This window comes from Primulina eburnea, unplaced genomic scaffold (genome assembly GCF_022965805.1).
Source record: "Primulina eburnea isolate SZY01 unplaced genomic scaffold, ASM2296580v1 ctg559_ERROPOS1146420+, whole genome shotgun sequence".
NCBI lineage: Eukaryota > Viridiplantae > Streptophyta > Magnoliopsida > Lamiales > Gesneriaceae > Primulina > Primulina eburnea.
In genome coordinates, this window is record NW_027331346.1 from 4,935 (window position 1) to 16,716 (window position 11,782).

Sequence of the window (11,782 nt, forward strand, 5' to 3'; positions counted from 1 at the left end):
CTTTGATAAAATTCAATCTTTAAGATTTTCCAGGTAATAATTGTACCTCGATGCTCCAACGCTCTCTTGCTCGTAAGCCACCAATTATTTGCAACGTCATGCAACTGGTGCCCAATCAATTTGACTCTTCACTCATCTGTATAGTCTAAGGAATCAAAAAAATCTCAATATCATCTAGCCAACTCTCACAGTCAATTGATGTCCCAGTTCCCTTCAACTTCGGTGGTTTAAACGACTGAAATCTCTTCAGTAGTGTTTCCATCGGTGCCGCAGTGACATCCATTGGATTAGTTGAGGTACTACCTTGTTTTGGGATTCTTCGAGGAGTCATATCTGATTATCAAAAGGGTTAGTAATCAAATCTGACAATTCTGTATCAATCCTCCTCTGATCATCTTACCTCTGATCAAGAATCGGTTCTGATTCATTTTCAATAATACACATTTCCAATAAAATCAGATAATTCAGGTAAAAATGTATTAAAGCAGTAAAACATGCGGTAATGCTAGCATACAAAAGCAAGGAAGAAACTCAATCTACCCCGCTCAGTTCCCCTCTATCTCAATTTAAGGAACCTACAGCTCATATACTACCTGCTGTGGGGACCTAGACGCAAATTCGTTTCATAATCATCTTTAGGGAATAAAGGGATCAATTAATTAAACGTGGTCTAAATTTTTATTTTTTTTAAAATACAAAAGTGCGGAACATATGATAATCAATCGTATATAAACATCAGGAGCAAAAGTACAAGTCTTGTACAAAATACATTCAGATCAAACTAGGGTTAAACAACTATACATCTAGTGCTGAAACCAATTCTATTTCTGGGCCTGGATCTCCACGCTAATTTTGATCTCTCATCCTCTCCTTTACCCTGATCATGTCCCACTTGTTGTCATGCACACATACAAACACAACAATAGCCGGACAACTCTGGTGAGAATATAATTCCCAGTATAAACCAAGTATACATGCATTTCATATAAACATATTCAAAAGCATATAAGAGTTATCAATAAAATATATCATAATCTGAAAGACATGAATCGATATAAAACTGTAAATCAAACTCTTTGATTCTTAATCTCTGACTCGACTCTGATCTAGTCTAGGGATCCCAGTTCCCGGACGTTGGCACATTATATCGAATACCTGCAATAGGAGTCGATCTACTCCTAACAAAATCGATATAACCCAAACATCCAGTGTCTTGGCACCTCTGCCAATGACTATGCACATCTGCCCACGACTATTTCTCGATATCTATCTTCTATTCTCTGTTTTTCTATAAATCAATAGAATAAGCATACACATTCAAGTAATACAAAGGTATTAAAACAATAACAAACAAGTATATGGTTTTGGGAAACTCAAGTCAAATATAACTCGAGTCGTATCTCTCAATTAACATTGATTTATACCTTTCTGTCATAGTACAAATGCTTGACAACTTTGATCTTTCTTCTACTGATTCTGATTCTAGTCTGGAATAATAATTCAAGAAGCATAATATCGTAATACAGCTCAAAGCAAACTCTAGTAGAATCAATCTCAATCTAGTACATGTCGACGGCATAACGGCACAATCTCGATATACTCCAACAACTAAACATCAAGAGGCAATCTTATCAACTCATAATCATCAATAATATTACCCTAAAATTTCTTAAATCTGTACGAGTCCAATTAATATAATCTGAAAATGATAACGATCGCATATACGGTCCGTTCTTCGGTCTGGTTTCAATTCTAATATTATTATTATCTCCAGAACACACAACAACGAACAAATCACAATTTTTCCAATACCATATTTTCGAATCATTGTAAAACATCATAAACTTACATTCTTTAGTAGCTCTTGACGAAATGATTACAGAAATATGTTCGGATCGAAATTCTTACGGCCGGATCTTGAAAAATAACAATTCTAATACATGAAGAAACTTGAAAATTCTTTGTAGCTTTTCCCTCGGTTCTTGCTGGACTTTTTGAAGAAATGAAGGTTTATATATATCAACTTGCATGGTAAAGATATGTGGCTTATTCTTCCTATATATCAGGCGGCGCTCGGGCGGTCAAAGATTACCGCTTGGGAGCAGAATGTTCTGTCCGAATACTCGACTTGTGGTGCACTGGCGCTCGGACGGTCATTTTCTATCGCTCGTGCACCAGACATTCTGTAAAAATGTTGGTCAATGTACCGGCGCTCAGCTTCTCCACTAACATCTTACTTTAGCTCCTGAAATCTCAAGTCTATCAATTAATTGATGTCTGGTTACAATGATAAAATCTCGGGCCTTACATTTTAAAATTTTGGAGAGGATTGGGAAACTAGCTTATAGAGTGGCATTGCCACCAACACTTTCTGGAGTTCATAATGTGTTCCATATTTCGATGCTGCGGAGTACATGTCGAATCTGTCACATGTACTAAATTATGAACCTCTTGAATTAACTCCAAATATGACATATGAAAAAAGATCTGTCCAGATCTTAGCAAGGCAAGAAAGAAGATTGCGAAACAAAGTCATTTCAATGGTCAAGGTCAAGTGACTGAATCATTCGGAAGAGGAAGCTACTTCGGAAACCGAGAGGGGCTTGAAGGGTCGCTATCCAGAATTATTCGGTAAGTTCTAATCTCGAGGACGAAATTCTATTTAAGGGGGGAGGAATTAAAAGGTTCAAAATTAAGACGACGTAATCCGACTGCATGCGAATCTAGGAAATATGAAAAATTGCTAATAAATTGATTTTATTTGCTAATTGATTATGTGACATACATGCTTATATGTTAAATAGGATTTTATTGTCATTATGCATAAAATTGTATTTTTAGGAATATTCAAGTTGCGATCGAGGAACGGGGACCGAGGGCTGAAATACGTAAAATGTTTTTATTAAATATTATTTTTAATTGTTTAAAATATAGTTGTTGGTTTTTCATATTTTTTAAATAATGGGTTTTTGAGGTAATTTTATACGCCGGGACCTAAATTTTATCGGTGTGGGTTTTTCAAAAAATGCGAGCTTTTTGGCAACCCGGCTAATAAATTCACCAATTTATTTTAAAAAAAAAACTTTGATAATATTTATTAAATCCTAATTAAGACTAATGGGCTTAATTTAGTGGCTTAATAGGCCTAAGCCTAGTTAGCAACTTAATTAGCTATTTAAAATATTAATCACCTAAAACCCTACTCATTATTCACGCCTCTCACTTTTAAAATTCAGAAAAACTCTCCTCAAAAGGCGCAGCACACACGGCACCAACTCACCACAAAGTGGAAGGAAATTTCGAAGGGTCAAGGTAGAAGCTAGCCAAGGTTTCACCCCGTTCTTTGTCTTCAACATTTTTTCGTGCGTATAAAATTCAAAGGCATGCCATACATCTCCTTTTCTCGTCTATCACATCGTAGTATTATTTTTAAGTACGTTTTCATGAAAAGCATGTGTTCATATTAATATTTTCGGATTTATGGCATGCACAAGGGGTAAACTCATATTTCTATGATTTTAATTCATGTTTTATTATGTAAAGAGGCTGCCACGATGTCAAATTATGTTCAAGCAAAGTTTTATATGAATTAGAGTCCTAACTAAACACCAAACCCACAGTAATCACCAAGGATAAAGGTTGGAGTCGGTTTTCTGTCATGAGGGTTTGGGGGTGATCGGGCTCCTTGTTCAGAAGGTTGGGGAGTCACGGCTTGGGGCCAGGGCTCGGCCAGGGTTGGTTCAGGCGAGGGGAGAGTCCTAGCCAGGCGAGGACTCAAGTTAGGGGCTGGGATAAGAGTCCTAGCCATTCTAGGACTCTTACCCGAGAAACGCGCAACATCTGCGCGAGTAAGAGCAGGCTGCCAGTGGGTTGAGGGCTCGTGGGCTGGGCTAGGGTGACTCATTATGGTCCTGTGAAGGTGCACTGGGGGTTGGTTTGGGTGCTGGGTAGACGGCTAGGTCCCTAGGTGCACAAAGCTAGAGTCCACTCAAGGTGAAACTCTCGACCCCTGCATGGGTGTGGTTTGCGGGTCATTTTTTTTGGTTTTGGGATGGTTTCTAAGTGGTCTAAGGGTCCAGTAGGGTACTCTAGGATGTTGGTCAGGGTTTGGATCAACTTGGTTTGGGGGTGACTCGAGAAAATCGAAAGATGGCTCGAGGTCGAAATTTATGTGTCATAATAGGGTTTCTAAAATAAAATTAATTGAAAAACGGCTCACGGGGGCCGAGTTGTGGTTCACAAGGGATAAAATAATGTAAAAGACTAAATTTTGAATTTAGGAATTTTATATTAAAGTTAAAGATAAATGAAAAAGTTTAATATTTAAACTAAATAAAATTATGGGAAAATTAATTTAGGCTTAAATAAATATTTGGGACATGTTAGAGTCAATGAATTCAAGAAAAAGTCAAAATCGAGGAATTCTACGTCTAGGGGTAAAACGGTCTTTTTACACCTAAAAATTAGTAAACGTCATGACAGTTCTCTAAATGATATTTTTATGATATTATGACTATTTTTAAATGTTTATGAAATTTTCATGATTAAATTATGATTTTTAAATGTCTAGGGGATTTTTATGATTTAAGGAAGACATTTAAAAGACATGTTGCATGCTTGATTTCAAAAACAAAATTATAGGTTATGCGTGATTTTTTTAAAGTATTAAGAATGTAAACGTTGAAGGAAGTGAAGTAATTGTGACTAATTCGATAATGTTGGAGATATCGTGGGGGTGACGGTCCCAGTGGAAGCCCGACGATCGTATTTCCATTATTACGAATACGAGGTAACGGTATGAGGTAACGGTAAGAATGAGAATATCGTGAGGGGAAAAGACACCAGAGGGAGACCATTTATGGGAAAAGGCCCCAGAGAGAACCACGACGATCGTATTTCTATTCGAAAGAGGATAGAGAAGGGATCAGTTGACCGGTGAGAGTGTTGCTGGTGTCTACCGCCGCCCAATACTGCGGTTTCATGTAGATGGATCCATCGAAATTTTGAGGTTTGAGGAAAGTCACATTTAACGATCTGAATTCAACAAAGGAAAAGGAAAAGGGTAAAGGTTTATGATCATGAAAAAGGTTTTATGTTATGCCATGTTGAGGAAAAAGGAAAAAAGTTGAGGTTTATTTATGTATGTCGTGAAAAAGTTATTTTTACGTAAAAGTATTTTCTCCGTTGCATGTGGTTTTATACGTTTATAAATATTATGGTGTGTTGAGTCTTTAGACTCACTAGGTGTGATGGATGCATGTGAGATTGAGGGAGGTCTTGATGGATGATTTGACTGGACTGAAGGTGCACACAACCTGAGGACCAGCGCTTCTACTTTTTCCTCATTTACGATTTATGATTCATGATTTACGTTAAAGATTTTAAGACTATTTATTTATGCTTTTGAGATATTTTTGTGAGGTTTAGTATGGGCTATACTCTTTAAATTTATTTCTTTTTAGGTTTGGTAAAACAGGCTACGATTTCATTTTTATGACTATTTCACTTGATTTTTAAAATGCTAGTTGGATGATGTTTTATTTTAAAGGGTAAAATATTTCATGAGATGTATGTTTATGGCCGAAAATTGAGTGTTTTAAAAAGTAAATTTCTAGTACTTTTAAAGCATTAAAAAAGGCAGACGTTTCTGAGTAAATTTTGGAACAGTATGCCTCCTAGACGTAGGATTGTGCGTGGAGCCGGCGATGGAAAGAGAGCCTCAGGATGGGTAGAGGGCCACTCCTCCTCGTCCACCCCAGATATGCAGGCTCAGATGCTTGCAGGATGACTCTGTTTTTCGCACAGTTTGCGGGGAACCATACTGCAGTAGACATAGGGGCGAGGCCTAGACCAGAGACAGTCTACGAGAGAATTAGGAGGATGGATCTGAAGGAGTTCTCGGGGACTACTGACCCGATGATAGTTGAAGGATGGATTAAGTCTATCGAGATAATTTTTGCATTCATGGAGCTACACGATGCAGACAGGGTTAGGTGTGCCACATTCTTTTTGACCGAAGACGCCAGATTGTGGTGGGAGAGTGCATCTGTGTCATGAACCTGTAAACAATGACTTGGGATGGATTTAAGGAGGTCTTCTACTTCAAGTACTTCACTGAGGAACTACAATCCAGACTGAACAGGGAGTTCATGACGCTGCAACAAGGAGACAGTAACGTTGCAGATTTTGTCAAGAAGTTTGAGAGGGAGTGTGACTTTGTGCCCCTAATTGCAAATAATGCCCGGGAGAAATTGGGGCAATTTATGGATGGTTTGTGTCCGATCTTTTGCCATGATGTGAGAGTTGATGGTCCTACTACCTATTTGGTGGCTGTGTCGAGAGCCTTGGCGGCAGAACAGGATCAAAGAGACATTGAGAACGACAGACAGGACAAGAGACCACATCAGGCACCATAGCAGCAGTTTAAGAGGCCTTTCCAGGGGCAGCAGGGGAAGAGGCCGTTTCAAGGACCGCCGAAAGGCAAAGGTTCTATCCCACAGAAAAGGGCTCCTCAGAAGCCTGGTGAGTATCCAGTGTGCCCTAAGTGCAACCGCCATCATATGGGGCAATTTCTATGGGGTTCAGGCAAGTGCTTCAAGTGTGGAGCCATTGAACATATGCTGAAGGACTGTCCGCAGTGGAGGCAGCCGACCCAGGGGAGAGTGTTCGCCATGCATGCTCAGGAGGCGAAGACATGACTTTGCTGACTAGAAATATTTTCATAAAGAGAGTCGCCACGAAGGCCTTGACCTTGATAGATTCTGGGGCCACTCACTCTTTTATCTCTAAGACGTTCGATAATCATTTGGACATCAAGTCCATTGGACTCGAAGTGAGCTATTCAGTGACAGTCCCATCAAGGGAAGAATTATCAGCTTCCAACGTGGTCAGGGACATAGATCTTGAACTACATGGACATCTAGTCTACACTGAACTTATTGTGTTGTCGATGCAAGAATTCGATATCATCTTGGGAATGGACTGGCTGACGAAGAACATAGTTCATATTGACTTTTAGAAAAGTTCACTTTTGGTAAGGTCGTTGGGCATGGAGCAATTTCTCTTTGAGCCGCATAGATGGAGGAGTTTCCCTTGCATGATCTCTTCCATGCAGGCACGGAGACTTATTCACAAGGGGTATCAGGCTTTCTTGGCCAGTATTATTTCCGCACCTGACGTACCCACTCCATCGACATCTGATGTAACGGTAGTCAGAGATTTTCCTGACGTTTTTCTCGATGACGTCACAGTCCTTCCACGAGAGAGAGGTGGAGTTCGCTATTGATCTTGTGCCAGGCACTGTGCCAATATATAAGGCACCGTACCGTCTAGCTCCAGCTGAGATGTCAGAACTCAAACAGCAGATTCAGGAGCTTCTAGACAAGGAATTTATTCACCATAGTTTCTCACCTTGGGGCGCACCAGTGCTCTTTGTAAAGAATAAAGATAGGAGCATGAGGTTGTGTATCGATTACAGAGAACTGAACAAGGTAACAATCTAGAATAAATACCCACTACCAAGGATCGAGGACATATTTGATATGTTACAGGGAGCTACGATGTTCTCTAAGATAGATCTAAGATCAGGGTATCATCAGCTGAAGGTAAAAGATGGAGATGTTCATATGACAACCTTCAAAACTAGGTATGGGCACTACGAGTTCTTTGTGATGCCGTTGGACTGAAGAATGCTCCAGAAATTTTTATGGACCTCATGAACCGAGTATTTAATCCCTACCTAGATCAGTTCGTCATAGTGTTCATTAACGACATTCTTATCTACTCAAAGAGCCATGAGGAGCACAGTCAACATTTGGGTACAGTGTTGCAGGTTTTGCAGAGCCACTAGTTGTTTGCGAAATTCAGTAAGTGTGAATTCTGGTTGGAGAAATTAGCATTTTTGGGTCATATAATATCAATCAGTGGTATTGAGGTGGATCTAGATAAGGTGGCAGCAGTTAAAGAATTGGTTGAACCGAAGAATGCGTCAGAGATCCGCAGTTTCCTAGGCCTGGCAGGCTACTACATGAAGTTTATTCAGCGGTTTTCCTGGATCGCAGTGCCACTCACTTCATTGACTAAAAATAATGCTAAATTTGTATGGAGTGAAGAGTGTCAGAAGAGCTTCCATACTTTGAAGCAAGCTCTTGTTTCAGCGCCAGTTTTAGCCATACCATCAGGGTAAGGTTATTTTGTGTTTTACACCGATGCTTTTAAGCTCGGGTTAGGCACATTATTAATGCAACATGGTCGGGTTATAGCATATGCCTCCAGACAGTTAAAAGTGCATGAGAAGAACTATCTGACCCATGATCTCGAGTTAGCTGCTGTTGTCTTTGCGTTGAAGATATATAGAAATTATTTGTACAACGAGAAATGACAGATATTTACGGATCACAAGAGTCTCAAGTATTTCTTCACCCAAAGAGAGCTGAATATGAGGCAAAGACTGTGGTTGTAGTTGGTAAAAGACTACAATTGCGAAATTAGCTACCATCCAGGGAAAGCTAATGTTGTGGCAGATGCTTTGAGCAGGAAAGTAGCAGTCGTAGCACAGCTGTCAACGCGAAGATCTCTTCAGTCAGAAATTCAGAGGTTTGGCCTAGAGAATTATCCTAAGGGCAGAGCTCCTAAGCTATCTAAGCTGACAGTCTAGTCTTCTTTGCTATACCTAATCCGTAGTTGTCAGCCTTCGGATGAGCAAATATAGAAGTGGAGACTGAAGGATGAGGCCAAGGGCAATGTACTCTACATTGTGTTTGATGGCATTGTAAGATACAGGGGAAGGATGTGGGTGCCTAGTGTTGATTCGATCAGAGAGGATATTTTGACAGAGGCACATACATCTCCGTATTCTATCCACCCAAGAGGTGCCAAGATGTACAAGGATTTGCAGGTACTATTTTGGTGGCCAAGTATGAAGCGTGACATCCGTCGATTTGTGTCTGAATGTCTCACTTGTCAGCAAGTGCAAGCAGAGCATCAGATGCCAGCAGGAATGCTTAAGCCGCTCTCTATCACTGAGTGGAAATGGGAGAACATCGCCATGGATTTCGTTGTTGGTTTGTCAAGGTCAGTCAGAGCATCCAATGCCATTTGGGTTATAGTGGACCGACTTACTAAGTCAGCGCATTTCTTACCGGTGAAGACGACTTTTTCCATGACTCAGTATCCAGAGCTCTATATCTGGGAGATAGTCCGGTTGCACGGGATCCCAGTTTTTATTGTGTCCGACAGAGACCCGAGGTTTACATCGTCCTTTTGGAAGAGTTTACATGTAGCCATGTGGACGAAGTTTCTATTTAGTACAGGATTCCACCCTTAGAGAGATGGCAGTCTAAGCGAGTGATTCAGATTTTGGAGGACTTGTTGAGAGCTTGTGTGATCGATTTCCATGGGAATTTAGAATCAAAGCTACCTCTAGTGGAGTTTACCTACAACAACAGTTTCCAATCATCTATAGGTATGGCTCCCTACGAGGCACTGTATTGGAGGAAGTGCAGATCGCTGATTCATTGGGATGAAGTCGGTGAGAGATCAGAACTTATTCCAGAGATTGTTCAGCGGACTGCAGATGTGGTGGTCAAGATTCGAGATAGGATGAAGACTGCCCAGAATCGTCAAAAAAGTTATGCTGATAAGAGGAGAAGAGATCTTGAGTTTGTCGTAGGTGACCACGTCTTCGTGAAGATAACACCTATGAAGGGTGTTATGAGGTCTGGGAAGAGAGGCAAGCTCAGTACAAGATTTATTAGACCATTCGGATACTTGACAGAGTTGGGACTCTAGCTTATCGTGTAGCCCTACCGTCGAATCTGGTCGGGGTACACAACGTGTTCCACGTCTCGATGCTGAGGAAGTATCTAGCAAACCCTTCGCATTTTTTGTGCTATGAGCCATTGCAGCTTGCTCCGGACCTGTCGTATGAGGAAAGACCTGTCTAAATCCTAAACAAGCAGGAGTGGAAGCTTCGGAACAAGGTGACCAAGTTGGTCATGGTCCGGTGGCTGAATCAATCAGTAGAGGAGGCTACTTGGGAGGCCGAGGCAGACATGAGGAATTGCTACCCGGAACTGTTTGGTAAGACTTAATTTCGAGGACAAAATTTATTTAAGTAGGGGAGGAATTGTAGAGCCCAAAATCAGAATACATAAAACTATGTATTTATTTAATTGTTAACTTATTTATTTAAATTAAAATGATTTTAACGATGCATTATTTATGAATTTGCATTATTTTAAATTATTTATGATTTTCTGATACGCGTTAAAATGTTTTCTTGAGTTTCATGTTTCAGGCGATTATTTGATACAGGATCGAGGAAAAGAGACCGGCGACGATTTTGAACATTTTAAAATGTGGTATTTTATTTTAAGTCAAGAAAATGGCATTTTAAATGATTTATTTGGTTTTAGTATTTTAAGAGCCTAATTTAATTATTAGGTGGTTTTATGAATTTTTTAAACTTTTAAAGATTTTTCACTTGTGTATTTTATTTTAAATTAAGATATTTTAGAAAAGCTAGTGCTGGGTTAGCATTTTAATTAACATTTTTATTAGCATGTTAATTGGGTAATTAGTAAATATTTCCCCCTAATTATATTAAAACACACGCGCAGACACTTTAACACACACTCAACTACACGACACACACAAACACATTTTTCCTTCACTTTCATTTAAATTTTTGAGAGCAAAAGACTTAGGGTTCTAAGAGCTTCAGCAGCCGCCCCTTTCTCTTCAAATATTTCCAGTAATTCACGTTGATTTTTTTGCAAGAAATCGAGCCACAAATCATTCCGGATCAACCCTCGCACCTTCCCCGCTTTGGTATCGTCGATTAGAATTTTTAAGTATCAAAAGCATGTATATTCTATTTTTCTGCATCGATCTCGTTATATTATGTGTTGTGATTTTTATTATGCGTGAAATCAATGTATGTTGTGAAAAGTTTGAGAAAAAACGTTTGAAACAATTTTTAGATCAGAAAATTTTAGATTTTAAAATGTGTTTCCTGTCATTTCGATTTCTGTGAAAAATTGGTTGTTTTTTGAAGAACCTAAAGGGGGGGTGAATAGGTTCTTTTAGGCCCTTTAGCGTTTTTAAAACGAGTTTGCAAAAATTGCAAGCGGAAGACTTGAGGGACAATCACAAATAAAATGAATGCGTAAAGTAAGTGCGTAAAATAAATGCGTAGTAAAGTAAATGCGTAAAGTAAAGAGGGATAGAGATGTTTATGGAAGTTCGACGAAGAATCGTCTACGTCTCCCCTTCTCGATGAGGATCGAGGTATCACTATATCGACTTGGCTTTAGGAGCTCCAAGCTAGCTTTTACAACCACGCCTCGATGCGTCTACTTGGCCTTGAGGGCTCCAAGGATAGCCACGAACTTTACAACCCACTCGAGAGTATTACTTTCACTCTTTTTCTACAACTCTTTTGATATTACAACTCTTTTAATCAACGCACACAAGAGATAGTAGAAAGCTTTGTAAGAGACAAGAGAGAGTGGAGTGGATGTTTGAAAATGCATCCTCAAAGGCCTATTTATACTAGTCTTGGACGCCAAGGTTCGGATCTTCTGTTTATGCTTCGGAACGTCCGATGTGATTGAAATCAATTTGCGTAATTCTGGGATGACTTCGGATCGTCCGTTCTTGACTTCGTAGGGTCCGAACATGTGCTTCGGATGGACCGATCAAACTTCGTATCTTCCGAACAGTTCTTTCAGACAGTGTGTGAACAGCTTCGGAAGGTCCGAACTCAAGTTCGTACCGTCCG

General features: G+C 39.7%; 1 protein-coding gene across 1 annotated transcript; it reads left to right on the forward strand.

The window, feature by feature from the left end:
• Positions 1 to 6,068: 6,068 nt before the first annotated feature.
• Positions 6,069 to 7,018, forward strand: LOC140821378 (uncharacterized). Its single transcript, XM_073181852.1, has 3 exons — positions 6,069 to 6,407; positions 6,501 to 6,585; positions 6,627 to 7,018. The coding sequence occupies exons 1-3, from the start codon at positions 6,069 to 6,071 to the stop codon at positions 7,016 to 7,018; spliced, it is 816 nt and encodes a 271-aa protein (XP_073037953.1).
• Positions 7,019 to 11,782: the final 4,764 nt, after the last annotated feature.

Bases quoted from the DNA above. Each gene is read 5' to 3' on its own strand.
- LOC140821378 (XM_073181852.1), top strand. From the start codon at position 6,069: ATGACTTGGGATGGATTTAAGGAGGTCTTCTACTTCAAGTACTTCACT. The intron at 6,408-6,500 runs GCACCATAGCAG...TCTATCCCACAG, and splicing joins AGGACAAGAGACCACATCAG to AAAAGGGCTCCTCAGAAGCC. The intron at 6,586-6,626 runs GCAAGTGCTTCA...CATATGCTGAAG, and splicing joins GCAATTTCTATGGGGTTCAG to GACTGTCCGCAGTGGAGGCA.